Here is a 16,981-nt window from a genome sequence, read left to right on the forward strand (position 1 = left end):
ATGCGAGCCTCCCAATCATCGCTGGTCCTGAGATTGCGATCTGTCCCGCCGCTAGGCTCGCTGGTTTTTGGACACGCGGCACCACTGACTGCCATCCATCTATGGGTGCAAGGGAGATGAGATGGGTCGTCGGAAGCGCTGCTTCGGAGTCAGCCTTCTGGTGGAGTCCCGCGGCCTCGTCCCGTGAGCTTTCCGTACCGCAAAACAACAAGGGCACGCTGTCTGGCGTCGGGTCGGTGCGCTGTGCGCTCGATAAACCGAAACCAAACTGCGTCTACTGTCTGCTACACAGGTGTCAAAGGGTCACCCCAAGGACCCCGCTAGCCCACCTGCGACGCCTGCGACTCATTCCGAGAGTCGTTTTGGTCGCTCTGTCTCTCTCGCACCTACACGGGACGCCCCATGAGTGCAAGGGAGACAGAGCGACTCTCGGAATCAGCCTGCTGCGTAGGACAGTGCCGAAAGTGGCCGAAAGTAAAAAAGCGGCCCACCTGGCACCGGTCAGAGTACACCTCTCGAATCGCATCCTCTTGCACACTGATAGTGCTGCGAGCGAGCCACCAGCAGGCTGGATCCAACCAACAGTGCTTTTGTCGCTCTGTCTCTCTCGCACTCATGTGCAGTTACGCAGGGGTGCGAGAGAGAGAGAGAGAGGCAGAGCAACGAAACACTGTGCGGGATAATCGCTCTGCTGCGAGCGCTAAGGAGAAACGTCAACATTTAGTAGTGTGTCCTGTTTGGTCGACCGATCCCCATGGCAACTTGCGCGTCTCGGGGAAGGACGCCTTGTCCCCGTGCTGCAGTGTTTGCGCCAACACTTAGGGAAGTCCAAGGGCCACGCCTGCCCGCGAGGTAGGCAACACTGCGCTACCGCGTACGAACGGTTGCCTACCGCGGACTCCGCAAGCGTAGAGCCTCAAGGGGATGTAGGGCTCTACGCAGGCGGTCACGCGGTCACAGAGACGCAAACAGAAGCAATGGGGTCACCCGTTGGGTCAATGGGTTTGAGTGGCCAGCAGACTGATTCTGAGAGCTGTTTTCGTCGCTCTGTCTCTGTCGCACTCATGGGCCGCGCTGCAAAGACGCGAAAGTGACAGAGCGACGAAAAGGGACTTTCTGGATCGGTCTCCAGTTCGACTGGTGCCTTCGACGCCGACTGCAGGGTCGCAGGGCCGCTACACAGCGGCTGTACCAGTGTACCAGTGTGCTGCCACGTGTGTGCTTACTGATTGGGCTCAGATTAAGCGAGGCCGGTACGTACTCTGGCACGAACGCCACCAGCGCACCTGCACGAAGGCGACTGTACATTTCGGTCCCCGCGCTCACGCCGCTCACGCCATGAGCCGGTAGATTGCAGTGTGCTCGACACTTCCCTCGGAGTGACACTTTCCCCCGAGGTAAAGTAGCGTCTGCTCTCCCGAGACGCTCGCCTTGCGCTCGCTCAGTCAGTCACGGTCATTCCACGGTGGAGCGGGGTCAGAGTTTCGCGGGTTCACGTGTGGTTCACGAGTTTGCCGGCAGGGGCGCGCCAGTCTCTCGTTCAAAATTGGCAATGGCGCTGTCCAAGGGGTTGTCTGCTATCTGAACATAAATTTGTTTAGTCGTGTTTCGCAAGGTTTGACGGGTAATTTAGGTAAGGGAGAAAATGTTCAAATGAATTTTATGTGTACGGAGATAATCAGTTCCATTTGTGTTTGTGAATATTTCGATCCAAATGAATCACTTGACTCGACGACTTAAGGGTTATGGACATTGGAGGTTTGTTTCCTTAACTCTTATGTAAAGAGTCAAAAATTATATCTTCAAATATGATTTGGTAGGGATGCTCCGGTTTTTACCGCGGTATTATTGAACTTCTAATATTGGTGCAAAATTTATTGTCATGTTCAAGTTGTACACCATTGGCAAACTGACATTTCTTTCGGTTTGCAAACTCCCAGAAATGGTCTGATGAGAAGCCTGCACCATTGAAATATTAAATGGAACCTTTCAATTTTTTTTCAGCTACTTCCAGCAGACATCATGGGTGTCCTTAGTACTGTGATCGAACATTTGAAAGACCCTGCCCTTGTGGCAGAAGTTCAAGCGTACTTTGGTGTTGAAAGGGTGACACCCTCGAAACAGACTACTGAAGTTCTCAAGACATCCGTTCAAGCCAATGGTTCTGATAGCACTGTTCATAAAAGAAATGTGAAAAATGGAGCTCCTGAAGTTCAAGAGCAACCAACAGCTACTGCAATCAGCGAAGAGGATAGTGACTCCGAAGACAATTTCTCATCTGATGTGGATTCAGAAGCTTGTGGCTTTAGAATCAACAACAAATTCTGGTTTTACCTGTTTACACTTGGAACTGCTCTTGGAGATGAATTGTTTTATGCCACTTTCATTCCTTTTTGGTTTTGGAACGTTGATGGCGCAGTTGGCCGTCGCATGGTTCTTGTATGGTGCATTAACATGTATATTGGTAAATTCTCCTTAAAATTTCTTTTTTGATAAATTTCAAATCCTTACAAATATTCTTGACTTGATTTTTTTCTGAACTTTGTCTTTTTAATTTAGGTCAGGGTATCAAAGATTTGGTTTGCTGGCCCCGCCCTGGGTATCCTGCTATGCGTTTGCAGAAGAAGTGGGCGCTTGAATATGGAATGCCATCAACTCATGCAATGGTAGCTGTATCCATCCCTTTCTCTGTTCTTTTGTACACTATGGATCGATATCAGGTAGGAATTTGATCACTGTAGTTGTAATTTATTTGTATAGTTCACACCTTTGTAAACTTTAACACCTACATTTTCTTTCACAGTATCCAGTTGCAGTAGGTGTCATTATTGCTTTTCTATGGTGCAGTTTAATCTGTGTTAGTCGAGTTTATCTTGGAATGCATACCGTATTGGTGAGTGACCAATGATCATCATGTTAATTAATTCCAAAGGGTCAATGCTGTTTTTATCTATCTTGGCTCATTTATGTTGAATTGTTTACCAGGACATTGTGGCTGGACTGGGCTTGTCCATTGCCTTGTTAATCCCATTGATTCCTCTGGTTGATCACTTGGATTACACTTTATTGACTTGGCGATGGTCACCAATCATACTCTTAGTTGTGTCTATCGCCATGGTTGTTTTCTACCCTCGCAGAGGTGATCGCTGGACTCCGACCAGGTAATTTTCAAACATATAGTATTTGCAACACTTCTTGTTTTGTCTTTTAATTTGCTAGGTAGCTGTGCTTCAATAATAATTTTTTTTCCCTTCAATCCTGCAGAGGAGACACTGCTATGATATTGAGTGTAACTGCTGGTGTTCATATTGGTTCCTGGACAAACTTTCAACTTGGAATAATGAGAGAGCCTTCTACTCCACCTCCGTATGCAATTTTGTGGCCCTCGTTTGAAATGATGGGTATGTTCTTCATTTTAAGACTCATCTTATCACTAGTTGTACCACTCATGTACAATAGTCCTAATCCTGATTTACTCAACAGGTTTGGGCATTTTAAGAACTGTGATTGGATTAAGCTGTGTCTTAGCCACCAGAGCGTGGTGTAAGTGGGCGTCTTATGCTACTATATGTGCTCTCCTAAGACTGAATGCCAGTGACATCAAGAAACAGTGCTACTCCGTCCACAACCATCAAAAAAATATTGTTGAATTAAGTTACAAATTTATTACATCTGTTCTAGTTGGCTTTAACACCACGTATTTAATGCCAAGTGTGTTCCGCCTTTTGGGTATAGCAAGACCAACATTTTATACTGAAATGTGACCTGCTGATTTGCTCTCTACCTAAAGCAGTTGTCAGTATTCTTAAAACTAGGTACTTTTCTGGAAGGTACATGAAGTACTTAAGTGAAAGAAATGTTTCAGACACAATGTCAAAATTTGTTTCCAAACCAACTGTTATTTGGGGATCTAGAAAGGAAAATATCTTCAATTCAAAGGCAACTGCAGATGACTATCTCACTGGAAAGAATATCTTTACTAAGAGATTAACCACAGTGTACCTGTATAATTTATTCTTGCCACTCTCTTTGAGAGAAACAGTGTCTACCATTCCAATGGTACATTCCCTGCAATAGGAAATGTTTTTTTATGGCTTGTTGTGTTATGTAATTGGTGCTTTGCGCTCTTGTGATAATGACAATCAAAATTATGCCTTTAGAGTTCCTGTGAATTTCAAAACCTTAAAAGAAAAAGCATGAATTTTTCTTTCCTTTTATTTTTGTTTTCACTCCCTGTGTTTTTTTGTTATCTTGGTTCAAAGTTTATTTGAAGCTGTAGTGTTGAATATATTCATATTGCAGTTTCTATTTTGCAAGTTGAATGCAAAAACTTATGGAAGAACTTATTGTTGATGCTTTAAAAATAATGATTCTTTGTCAAGGTTCTAATTATAGTCTTTTGGTACTATCCACTTATGCAAGTAAGAAGATCTGAGTGTGCTGAGAAAAAAATAACACTTTCCTGTCCTACTACTTGTCGCAGCTTTATCGTACAATGTGTTCAATTGAAGGCATATGCTGGTCTAGTCTTAGTCAAAAGATAAGCTATGCAATATCACTATTAACAGTCATCATTACTTCTCAAATTTGTTAGTTGTAAGATGCACAAATATTTAAGGCAAACTCATTCTAAGTTGTTTTTATTCTAAGACATTTTTTTTGTCTTTAGGATTTATAAAAGTTTGAAGCATTCACTCTACATGTATTTAGTCTGTTAGATTACTTAACACAATTGTCTTCCTTCTAATGTGCAACCTAATCTAATATGACCAGTTATGTTCAAATTTGTCCACCAAAATGTTTTTACTTTTCAAATGAAGCTTTGCACCATCTAATGAGCTTTAAGCCTATAGTGTAAGGAGCCTATATACATTCCATAGGACTGTAAACTGTATTTTGCTCAGTAATGATCTACAGATCATTTGTAAGTTTAGGAAATTTTAACTTAATGTTGTCATTGATTTTTAGAAAGGTAGCATGTTTTACAAATTTTACATGTTTGAAATTAACATTGCTTTAGTGCCTTAAAAATTCACATTGTAATGGATCTTTTTAAAGTTGTAAGTTTGGTTCAAAATTATATTTTATTTTTGTTCTTTTCATTATGCTTTACAACTATCAATAAAATTGATACAAGATGGTTAAGCCAGTTTTGTTTTCCTTACCCAGTGAGTAGCCACACCATCCACCATTATCGAGCTCCAAGATGTAGTTTTCATTACACCCTGCTTGGGGAGATTCTAGGTCGCGTGGCGATACTCCACGCCCAGCCGCCCGCCCGAGTCTCTCGAGGTGAGAGTATCGACACCCTCTATTTATAATCCAGTTTCTGCACAATCTGGTGACTCGCGGAGTCTTCCCGCGCGATTGCCCGGGCCCTTGCTGCGTTTTCACCCGTTTTCCGCCGAGCTTTTCCGAGCTATCGCCCCGGTTTGCCCCGTGCGTTTGAATTCAAACTCGTCGGTTGGCAGCCGTGCTCGCGTCCGCCCAGAGGCGGCCTGTGATTGGTCGGCGTGCCGGCTCGCGGCGCGGGAAGGAGGGAGGGGAGGCGGAGGGGGCGGGAGGGGAGCATGGAGCCGGCATTTTGTCAAGTGCAGTGCAGGAGCGTAGGGAGCGAGCCGGCCGCCGCCACGCCACTCGTGTTCAGTTCAGTTGAGTCGTGCCAGCCAGACCGGAGCAGTCGCGTCCCGCCGTGTTGTGCGTGGGTTGCTGTTGTTAAATTTCCTTGAACGTTGTCGGAGTGCGTGAACACTGCCCAGTGACGAGTGCTGAGCTGCGCGCCGGGTTTTTACAGTGGAGTGATCTGCAAGTTGGATGCTGTTAGCCGTTAGTCGCTAGCGGCCCGGCGTCCCCTTAGCGCAGTGCAAACTTGCGCCTTTTCTGAGTGTTCCCGCTAACCGGGCGGATTCGGCGAGGCAAGCTCTCGTCCAGGACTTTCCCCCTAAGGACTTGATTCGGTGAGTTTGACACAGTGCTGGGCCGGGCGGTGGTTGTTTTGAGTTTTGGGGGTTAGGACTGGCCTGTGCCGGCCGGCGGGTGCCGGCAGCGTGTTCGCAAGGAGCTCTGCCACCAGGACCGCGCTCGCGCTCGGGCTCGGGGCTGTCTGGCCTGGGCAGCCGGCGACCGGCTCCCCACGCCGCTCTGGAAACCGAAGGTGGGAAACCCAGCACGGACTTTTGGTTGGTTTTCCTGCGCCCCGGCCAGCAGCGCCAAAATCCTCAGTGAAAGTGGGTGCACTGGTTTCCTCATCCCCGTCCCGCTCTGTCGAGGGGAAACTCCGGGAAACCGAGAAATGTACGGACTGTTCGCATCCCAATCGGATCCGCACCAGTTTCCTGCTAAAAAAATTAGCTAAGGGTAGATAAAAATATTAATATTTTTTTAAAAAACATTTAATGTCTGAAGCAGCAATTTTCTGCTGTGAGAGTGGGCTAAATATATGCGTCAGTTTCTGTCACTTTAATCAGTTTATGTTTGTAGGATGGTAGAGAACCTTTTTCGTTACCGTTTCTATCCTACAATGATCATTAACGATCTCTACCTCACTTCCATTTCTGTAGTCTAATTCTTCCCCCCCCCCCCCACTGTTGTTTGCGCCCCTTCGATTTCACTGGCCCCTGTTTGCCGTACTCTTGAACTGGCTCGATTTTTGATTTCGAAATCTCCACTGGATAAAGCAGAGTTTCGTTAAAAAGCGTCCAGTGCAGACGCTGGAGCGGAAAGTGCGGAATTGTGTTGGCCAGGGTTTGGTGGGTTTGTGGGTGTGGCGCTCCGGGGCGGCGCCACCCCCCGCCTCGCCTCGCCTCGCCACCCCCCGCCCCGCCCCGCCCTGCCCCGCCACGCCGCGACTGCGCGTACCGCCCGTACCGCCCCAGCCCTGCGCTTCTTTGTCTGCCAAGTGCCCCACAATTATTCCCTTTGGCTGCTCGCTGCGCGCTGCGCCTGGGCTGCGTTGGCCACTGTGTACCTCTGGGCAACACTTCTCGAGTGCCCTTTCCCCCTTTTTCTCACTGGAAAATAATTTGCGACTTTGTCGCGGCGCGACGAGTAACGCCACTGTGTCGTCGCATGCACTGTGTCGCCGTGCGAGAGAGACGGCTCTACTCTCGGAATGGAGTGCGCTCCGCACCACCACACTGTCGGTGCGAGCAGGCCGACGTGGCCTGGCCCCTCTGTCTCTCTCGCGCCCCCACGCAGCGCCCCGCGGGTGCGAGAGAGACGGATCGAGCCTGGCTCAGCCTGCAGGACTCGACGCGCCGCGGTACGCCGCGGTATCGCCCAGTCAGTCAGTCGAGCTTCCTGCCTGCAGACTGATTCCGAGGGTCGCCTTCGTCGCTCTGTCTCTCTCGCACCTTACGGGACGCCCCGTGAGTGCGAGAGAGACAGCGGCGACTCTCGGAATCAGTCTGCAGACTTATCAAGGCCGTGTCGGGTTGGGGCTCGCAGGCCCCGTGGTATGCGGACCACGCACGCACCGACAGGGTGACAGGGTCCGGTGTCGTGTTGTCTGGGCCGGGCCTCGGCCGGGCCGCACCTTGGACGTCTGCAAGGGTTCGTGGCGCCAGCGTCTCTCTCGCACCCTCGTGGAGAGCCCCGTGAGTGCGACAGAGACAGCGCGACGAAGCTACTCTTCTGAATGGCACGGCAGCACCGCGCCAGGGGCGGGCCTAGGCGGGCCGTGGCGGGGGTGTGTCTGCGAATGTTCCGCCCTGGCGTGGCGTGGCGTGGCTGCACTGCAAGTGGGCAGGGCCGTGCCACGCCCTGCCGCGCCCACCCCCAGACCATCCCCTTCTCGCTGGCGGGCCTGGCGGGCATGGCGGCTGGCGGGCATGGCGGGGTCGGCGACCCTCGCAGACCCCGGCTTGGCCGCCTGTGCGCCTATTCGGGTTGAGTCATAACGTGACAGTGGCGTCCGGGGCTCTACCCGTCTCTCTCGCACTCGCGGGGCGTGTGGTGCGCGTGCGAGAGAGACGCCGTTGGGAACCGGCCTGCAGGGCTCAGCGCGCCACAGTGTGAAAATGGGATTCAAACTTTACATTTTACTTTTCCGCGTTTCGAACACCCTCCCCCGCACGGTGTGCACATGGTGTGATAGCAGATGGTGCATTTGTCGAATCCAGAGTTGCATTTCCTAATTCATGTACAGTATGGTAATGCATTCGCAGCTCATACTGCTACTCATGTGCTGGCTCTTTTTTTTCGGATTAAGTTTTTCGGTAGGGTTGAGCGGTGATGGCTGCAATGGATGCTAACCATCACACATGCGCGCTTGCACTCACACTCACACACGCATGCGGCATCTTTGTTTATTCTGTAAGCGGCTCGGACCGTGTATCCCGACTGTGCAGTGGCTGTGCCCCCAGCTGGGCCTCGTTCGAAACCGCCGAGTTTCTCCGTCTCTCTCGCTCTCTCCCTCTGGTGGCTCCGCGTGTCTTACCGCGAAACTTGTTTTTTTTTCGCCCTCGGGATAAATAAATTGAAACAAGTGTCCTTGAAAAAAGAGGAACTAATGTACCGCAGCTTGTGAGGATTTTTATCTCGGCTCGGTCGTAAATATCTGCGCGGATCACAGTGGGCCAGAAGACGGCCAAAATTCTAGACGCGTTTTGAGCGCCAGAGTCGGTAAATAGGACTCGAACCGAACGTGTGACCCCACCAATGGGTTCCTCGTTAGGAGAGCAATCCATGGGGTCACACATTCGGTTCGAGTCCCATTTAGCGACCCTAGAGTTCAAAACGCGTCTAGAGTTTTGGCCGCCTCCACCGGTCTTCTGGTCCACTGTGTGGCTCTAGAAGTGTTGCGCTTGTTGCTCCGGAGTCTTTGGCCCCTCGTTTGGCTCGGAGGCGGTGCGGGAGAGGGAAGAGGGGGGGGGGGGAGGGAGAGATGGACTCCAGTGCGATGCTCTGGTCAGACGGGCAGAGCGAGGAGGGGGGGGGGGGAGGCGAGGGCGTTTGGCAGCCCAACGACCGGATTTGCGGCGAGAACAAAGCTGTTCTGTCCAGGCAGGGCCACTGGCGTGGCAGGGCCGATAGGGGGAGGGGAAGGGTGATGACTGGCCATCGCGCCTGCCCTGCCGGGGCCTGGCCGGGCCTGTCGGGCTGTGGGGAGCCGGGAGAGGAGAGAGGCTTCATCGCCAGCATGGCCAGCATGGCCCACCGCGCGTTACGGACCAATAAAACTGGCTTGTAAATTTGCAAAAATAACTCTCCCTACAAAAATATTTTTCGAATTCTTCCCCAAAAAAATGAAAATTTGGTCACGGTTGGTTGTGAAAATTATCCAGGAAAATTTCTCCAGCCTTGCCTCCCTCCAGGATGCTGCTGCCGCGGCTTGCGTCTGCTGTGTGTGTGTGTGCGTGTGCGTGAGAGCGTGATTTGCATATCGTGATGGTGTGCGGACGGCCCTTGGGTTGACGAGCCCCCGCAGCCCCTTGCGCAGCCCCGCACTCAAAAGGAAGCAGTCGCGCAAAGCGAGGCGCGTCGCGAATACTAATTCTAACGCTTGACAGTGTAGGCCGACACCCGATCCTAGCCGGCCGTCCGCTCGGCCCTTGCCTCCGCCTCGGCCGGTACGTACCGATACAAAGGACAAAGGTGGACGCCGTGCTGCGCTGCTACGCGCCCTGTCTCTCTCGCGCCTAAAGCCCCGCGAGTGCGAGAGAGAGCGACGGAATCGGTCCGGTGATGGGCCGGAATGTGGCGGGGTTACCCTGCGCGAGGCTACCCCGCCCTGCGCTCCCTGCGCGACGCTAGCCTCGGTTTATCGAATCCGAGTTTCGGTTGATGAATGGTGCGTCCGATACGAGGATGATTGTCATCATGGCGGTGGTCGTTCGGGGCATAAAACAGTGGCCTGCCCATTGTTGCCGTCTTGTCGCACTTGGCCTGCGAGGTCCAAAAAGTCAGTAAAAGTCGTGTTATCGCCGGCCTCGGGTTCTAATCCCGGCCAAGTCGTTGGCCTCGTTTTGATTTTATTTTGGCCTTTTGGGGCCGTTTGGTTGGGGGATTCCTCGGCAGAGTGGGCTGGCGGTTATCGGCCGGGCGTCGTGGAGGCCGTGGACGCCCCTAGGACCGTTGTGACGAGTCTGACGGCCGTGACCGAGTGCGTCTGGCAGTCACGCCCTTCTCGGCGTCCTCAGCGCGTCGCAGCGGATGTGGCGTGTACTTGATCCGTGTCTTGTTGGCCTCACACAGTGGGCCAGAAGACCGGCGCAGCAGGCGGCCAAAAGTCAAGACGCGTGTTGAGCAGCAGAGTCGCTAAATGGGCCTCGAACCGAACGTGTGATCCCAACAATGGATTGCTCTGCGAACGAGGAATCCGCTGGTGGGTCACACATTCGGTTCGAGTCCTGTTTTGCGACTGGAGCTCAAATCGCGTCCGGGATTCCGACCACCACCACCACCACCACCGGTCTTCTGGCCCACTGTGTGTCAACCGCGGCGGATCGGCGGTCCGGAAAGACGACGCCGACGGCGCGCGTCTCGAGTTTTTATTTTGGTGTCCCTGTCTCTCTCGCTCTCCGCGCGGCGCGTCCACGAGTGCGACAGAGACAGAGCGATGAAAGGCGACTCGGCGCCGCACACGTGCAGAGTCCTGGATTGGCCACAGCCTGCCTGGGCGTGACGAGCTGGCGCACTGATAAAGCACGATATGAAGGCCGCCTGCCTCGCCCCGCCCCGCCGCGCCCCGCCCCTTGGACCTCCCGAGGGCCCCCAAGGGTCCCGGCCCCGGAGCCTCTCCTGTTTGAACTCTTTTTCTGCATGTTTGTCTGGTCGTGATGAAGAGGCTGCGCTGCGCCGCGCTGCGCTTGACAGTCTCGAGTGTCGCTCTAGAGGCCACCAGTTGCAGCGCCGCTTTGTTTTGGCTTTGGCGGCCCACGCGTCAAGGGTGAAGGGCTGGCGGCGCCGCGGTGGCGTAGGCGGTAGAGCGCTCGACTTTGGCACCGCGGGTCGCGGGTTCGCGCCCCGGCGGGGCGCCGCGCTTTTCGGTGCTTGCGACAGTGTACACACACTTTGGGGGCATTAGCATGTGGGTGGAAGAGGCCCTTGCCCCGCACTCCGCGGCACTCCGAGTTGCCTTGACGTATTAAGGTGTCCAGCCGGGCATGTAGCCCGGCGCAGCCCGCCGGCCCCGGAATACTAACGACTACTCTGGAAAACGCGGCCCAATCAGGACCTGTTTAACGTCCTCGATAAGTGTAAATTGATTCCGAAACGGGCGGCCTGTTGTCGTACTTCGGCTCCCTTTTTTTTCGGCCCTTTTTTTGCGACGCGGCTGTAAATTAAAATTTACAGTGTGCTCCGAGTGTCAATGTTAATTACGGAGCCAAGCACCGCGAGGCAAGACGGGCGAGCGCGGCTGCGCGGGGCCGACGTTGATGGAATGCTCCAGGAGGGCTCCAGGAGGGGGGGGGGGGCAAGTCATGGAAGGCATGGACATGGCAGAGGTGTATTGCCCCGCGCCTGTCTCTCTCGCACTCGCGGGCCGTGCCGTGGGGCCCAAGTCGAGGGAGACTGTGTTCGGACGGACCAACGCACTGCCCTTTACAACTCAAGCGAACGGTGCCCTAAGGTTCAAGCCTCCTCCGTTTCATCGCTGTCTCTCTCGCAGCCATACGTTGCGTCGCGTGAGAGTGAGAGAGAGAGAGAGAGAGAGAGCGAGAGAGAGCGACAGGCGGCCCTTCTGGTGGTGGCGTGGCCCAGACACGGCCCTCGCCTTGTCCAGGCCGGTCCTGCCCTAGACTAGACTCCCTAGACCGGTCCGGTCCGGCCGCCCCGGCCTGACCTGCCCCAAGCCTCGCCAAGCTCGGCGGCTTGGTCCGCTTGGTCGTAGAAGGCGTGGAGTCGCTGCAGTGGCGCGTGCCGCGTGCCGCTCCACTGGTGTCTCGTCCCTGTGCCAGTTTGCTCGACGGCTGTCTCTGTCTCACTCGCTCCGAACACCGAGACCGCGGCGTGCAATCGCACGCGTCAGCGCCGTCACACTGTGGGCCAGAAGACCGGTGGAGGCGGCCAAAACGCTAGAAGCGTCTTGAGAGTCGCAGGACTCGAAGCCGAAGGTGTGACCCCACCAATTGATTGCTCTCCGAACGAGGAATCCATTAGCAGGGTCACACGTTCGGTTCGAGTCCCATAGCGACTACAGCTCAAAACGCGTCCGGAATTTTGGCCGCCTCCGCCGGTCTTCTGGCCCACTGTGCACCGTCAGCGCCCCGCGGGCCTCGGCGGTGTTTCCCCGATTTTGGCTGCCGACGGCGAGGCGGCCCACAGGGCGGCCCGGGCCGGGGGCGCAAACATTGGAGTGTCGCAATGCAACTGGGTTGCTGGGATGTCCGAGTGCGGCTCGCATGTGCCCCGTCAGGTGTTCTTCGCCCAGGTGTCCGTCGGCGGTGGCTTCGCGACTCTTCGAGGTGGGGAAGACGACCCTCTAGTGTACTAGTCGCTCAAAAGACTTCGAGTTTACCGTGGAAACAAGCTTCACTCTGAATCGAAAGGCGGTCACATTCCCAACTTTTACTGGCGACGGATTTTACCCCCTTTGCAGCAGCGTGTGTACCGCCAATGGAGCCTGAGTGTTTTCGGTAGACTCTCAGTGTCTCTGCAAGTCGGCGTTGGCTGTTTTTTTTTTCGCGGCCGCGGCGCTGAGCCCCTCAGAGTCACGCCCTGGTGCGCAGATGACTCAGCCGTGCGCGCTGCTTGGCTGTGCTCGGCGCTTTTTGGTGGGGGCTGCGCGGGGCCGCGGGACGCTGCGGGGGCCTCCCGGGCCTCCACTGGGAAAAGGGGGAGGGGGCAAATCACGCGTAGGACTGCGAGGCGATGATAATGCCGAGTGCGGGAAAAAGGGAGGAAGGAGAGAGGGGGAGGGGGAATTGTCTTGTGCCTCTGTGTGCGCGAGTGAGTGCGTTGGGTTGTGGGCAGGGAAGTGAGTGGTGGCAACTGCAACTGACGGACTGCCGTTGCGGGGCCACTAACTACTACTGTGTGTGGAGTTTGCATCGTGGTAACAGCTCCATCTTGCGTTTTATAATATCCCCCCCCACAAAAAATCTGTTTATTTTTTGTGCGCCTTTACTATAAATTTTTAACATTTTTGAAAAATGTTCCAAGTACTTTTTTGCTGTGAACTTGATGTGTAATCGTGACGTGAGTGAGGCGTCACTGCGACGAAAGCGGGGCGTCCTCACTGTAAGCAGTCTCCGTTTGGGCATGGCTAGCCATGGCCGGCGCGGCGGTCACAGTGGAGTACTACCTCCTGGCCCCTGCCTGTGCGGCGACCCACAGTGGGCCAGAGGACTGGCGGAGGCGGCCAAAACTCTAGACGCGTTGTGAGCTCCAGAGTCGCTAAATGGGACTCGAACCGAACGCGTGACCTCACCAATGGATTGCTCTTCGAACGAGGAACCCATTGGTAGGGTCACACGTTCGGTTCGAGTCCCATTTAGCGACTCTGCAGCTCACAACGCGTCCGGGATTTTGACCGCCTCCACCGGTCTGGCCCACTGTGCGACCACTGGGCTGGCGATTTGAACGCAGCGCCGCTACCCGAGTGCCGGGCGCAGCGCTGCCGTCTGCACTGCAAGTGTCGCCGACCACTACCCTCCTTTGTCGCTGTCTCTCTCGCACCCTTACGGAGCGCCTCGTGAGTGCGAGAGAGATGGACAGAGCGCTAACCACGGCGCTGTTGAGAATCAAAGTGGCCGGTGGCTCGCGTTTGCAAAGTGTGAGGTGTGATCGTTGGTTTCGTCGCTCTGTCTTCGTCGCACTCGTGGGGCGTCCCGTGCGGGTGCGAGAGAGACAGATGCTGGCCGGCGCCTTTTTCGAGGCCCGTGTTTCGGCGTTTCGGCAGGCAGTGAGTGAGTGGCGATCTGACTTTGGCGGGGGGCAATTTTTGTCAGGGTGTTTCCTTTGCCGTTCGTGCCCGGCGAATGGCGAGTTGGCGGGGCGGGGCGGGCGTTGTGCCCCTCCTCCTCGGTGTCCCTGTCGAAGTTGGGGCAGCAGCATCTGCTTGCTGGCGGGGCGGGGCGGGGCGGGGCGCGCGGGGCCGTACCCTCTGCAATCGGCGCGGCAGTCGTGGCGGCACTGCCAAAAAGCGCAGCTCCAAAATGGATTGGAAACTCGTCCGAAGAGAAGCGGCGCTGAGAGTCGTGAAAACTCTGCACGTTGACGACGGAATCGTATTGTCTCTTTGGTCGAAAAGAAATAAGGATCAAAATCGGTTGTGTTTTCTGCAGTTTCTCCCCTTCTCAAGGAAGGAAACTGGGTGGTGAGCCTTGACTGGGGCCATTAGTTTTTCCAGACACCGCCGCCCCTGCAGGGCCTGCGCTGCGAGTTCGTCTGTTCATTCGGCACGCAACTTGACGGACAGACGGACGGACAGGCAGACAGACAGGCGGAGGGGAGGTGTGGGTGCCGCCACGTGGCCGCGGGGGTGGGGCGGGGCGGGCCGCGCTGGCGGGGTCGACCTTTAGAAAATTGATGGAAAATTAAACCTCTGCTCGCTGTAATTCGACCAAAGTGCAGCCTGCACTGTTATCTGGGGGATCTCGCTGCAGTGTAGCGGACCGCGCGGCGGCGAGGCTGGAGCTGGAACGTCGGCGAGACCGTCGTTTTTGTGACGCGGCTGTGTGAAAACTTTTCCACGGAGGGAAAATATGCAGATTTGGCGCCGTGTTTTCCAGTGGTGGCTGCGCCGCACTTTGTCTCGTTGAAGCTGCCTGCTGACTTGAGCAGCTGCAGCTGCAGGCCAGCACACAGTGGGCCAGTAGACCGGCGGAGGCGGCCAAAACTCTAGACGCCCTTTGAGCTCCAGAGTCGCTAAATGGGACTCGAATCGAACGTGTGACCCCACCAACGGATTCCTCGTTCAAAGAGCAATCCATTGGTGGGGTCACACGTTCGGTTCGAGTCCCGATTAGCGACCCTAGAGCTCAACGCGTCCGGGGTTTTGACCGCCTCCACCGGTCTTCTGGCCCACTGTGCAGCTCGCCGCCGGCTGGCGGGGCTGGCTGGCCGGAGGGACGGCGGCTTGCCGGCTTGCTGGTGGAGCGTGCAGCGCGGCAACACCGCCTCGGCGTCGCGTAGCGTCGCGCCGTCCAGGCCAAGCAGGCAGCCTGGCTGGCGGGCTGGCGGCGCAGGCGGGCGGCCAGCCCGGAGGCAGGCCCACTAGGCCCGGCAGGCCCAGCAGCAGCTGTCTCTCTCGTCCGCGCAGCACGGCGGGCACGGCGCAGGAAGCCCTTTTTGTTGTTTTTGCTTTTGCTGTCGTGCATTGCAGCCGCGTCGCCGAGCGCTTGGGCCCGCCCACGGGGTGGTTCGCGCGCGCAGTCGAGGTTTCGCGAGGGTCGCGGGTTCGATTCCTCGCCGGGCCGAGGGTTTTGTCGTGTTTTCGGTGCGGCTCCACCCACCGACCCGCCAGGGGAGAACCCGAAGTGCCTGTCGCCTGGATGTTGGTGGGGTCGTTAGGACCTTCTTGTCGTCCTCATGTCCTGGAGCAGCGCGGCACAGCGCGGCCCGACACGCCGGGCACACAATGCATCGGTGGCGTGACCTTGCCACGCCCCGACCGTTCCGGGCCAGTACCCGGCCGGTACCCGCCCCGCCCCGCCCCGCCCCACCTACCCGAGGAGCACCCGAAGCACAGGGAGGGTCCCCGGAGGGTCCCTGGATGGGCCTCGACCTGCCTAGGCAGTGCGTCCGTCTGCCTGTCTCCCGTCTGTCTGCCCGCCTGCCGTCCGATCGAGTGCTACTCGAGACGCACCCCGTCCTCTCGGCGGCACTCTTGTTCGATTAGATTGGGTCGCGTGCGGGGCCGCGCGCCCGAAGCGTCGCCCCGTCTCTCTCGCTCCCTCGCGGGCCGAGCCACGAGTGCGAGAGAGACGGACTTGACTGTTTTGGCAGGATGGAGACGTCCCGATGTGGGGCGGGCTACGGGTTTATGGCACTGGTACAGGTAGATGGGTAGATGACGCGCTGATAAGGACTCTTTGGGGTGCCGGGTCGACGTGTTCGACGTGTTGGACGCTGCAGTGTACACACTGTCGTGTTGTCGTGTCCCCGCCGCGTCTTCTGGACTGCTTCGCACAGATAGGGCTCGAAGATTGGGTTGCCACCACGCGGTGCGCCGCCCTGCTCTAGGGTTGCCGCCCGTCCGTTCGAGTCGCTAAGTTGGACTCGAAACGATCTTGTGACCCCACCGATGGCTTGCTCTCCGAACGAGGAACCCATTGGTGGGGTCACACGCTCCGTTCGAGTACGATTCGGGACTATGGAGCTCAAAACGCGTCTGGAGTTTTGGCCGCCTCCACCGGTCTTCTGGCCCACTGTGGCCGTCTTCTTGCAGTGTAGGGCGCCGAGCGCAGCAGCGCAGCACAGCGTGTGCATCTATCTACGCATGGGGCCAAGTGGTTCATAAAACACGTCGGACCTTACGCCCCTCGGCTGGGCTGGGCTGGGCTGGCCTAGGCCGGCCGGCAAAACAAAGACCCTGCCTCAACGCCTGCGCTGTAAACTCCCCCCGGGATAAACAAGCCGCGCAAGTGCGAGAGAGACAGAATGCGCGCTCCAAATATTGGTTCAAGTGGCCGAGCAGTGGGGCGTGTTGCAGTGCAGTGCGCACTCGCCGGAGTTTGAATTTAAAACCACAGCAGCGTTGCGCTCGCGCGGCGTTTACCCGCGGACCGCGGTGTTGTCGCTCGCGCTCTGTCGCACCCGCGGGGCGTGCCGCGGGGCGTGCCGCAGGGGTGCGAGAGAGAGAGAGAGCGACGACGCGGTGCGCGGAATGGCCCTGCCATTGTCTCGAGGGGCCGTCCTAGACGCCCGTGGCGCGCAGTGGGCCAGAAGACCGGTGGAGGCGGCCGATGTGTGAGACGCGTTTTGAGGTGCAGAGTCGCTAAATGGGACTCGAACCGAACGTGTGACCCCACCTATGGATTGCTCTCCGAACGAGGAATCCATTTGGTAAGGTAACATGTTCGATTCAAGGCCCATC

At 55.8% G+C, this 16,981-nt stretch overlaps 2 protein-coding genes across 6 annotated transcripts in view; both read left to right on the forward strand.

Moving 5' to 3' along the window:
• The first annotated feature begins 1,139 nt into the window (after positions 1–1,139).
• LOC117653899 (sphingosine-1-phosphate phosphatase 2-like) lies at positions 1,140–5,145 on the forward strand. Of its 4 annotated transcripts, none has more exons than XM_034399933.1 (7): positions 1,140–1,253; positions 2,005–2,464; positions 2,560–2,720; positions 2,804–2,893; positions 2,986–3,161; positions 3,265–3,401; positions 3,484–3,764. In XM_034399933.1, the coding sequence occupies exons 2-7, from the start codon at positions 2,023–2,025 to the stop codon at positions 3,762–3,764; spliced, it is 1,287 nt and encodes a 428-aa protein (XP_034255824.1). In that variant the 5' UTR covers positions 1,140–1,253; positions 2,005–2,022. The 4 variants fall into 4 exon arrangements, with proteins under 4 accessions (XP_034255824.1, XP_034255797.1, XP_034255816.1 ...); XM_034399906.1 differs by lacking the exon at positions 1,140–1,253 and adding an exon at positions 1,264–1,397; XM_034399925.1 differs by lacking the exon at positions 1,140–1,253 and adding an exon at positions 1,435–1,633 and having other exon boundaries at positions 3,484–5,145.
• Positions 5,146–5,583: 438 nt separating this feature from the next.
• LOC117650337 (calphotin-like) overlaps positions 5,584–16,981 on the forward strand; it is a 55,377-nt gene continuing 43,979 nt past the window's right edge. For both annotated transcript variants that reach the window (XM_034393702.1, XM_034393718.1), the window contains exon 1: positions 5,584–5,957. The gene's annotated coding sequence lies outside the window, so the exon portion shown is untranslated. The remainder of the gene's footprint in view (positions 5,958–16,981) is intronic.

This window comes from Thrips palmi, unplaced genomic scaffold (genome assembly GCF_012932325.1).
Source record: "Thrips palmi isolate BJ-2018 unplaced genomic scaffold, TpBJ-2018v1 HiC_scaffold_10, whole genome shotgun sequence".
In the NCBI taxonomy this organism is placed as follows: domain Eukaryota; kingdom Metazoa; phylum Arthropoda; class Insecta; order Thysanoptera; family Thripidae; genus Thrips; species Thrips palmi.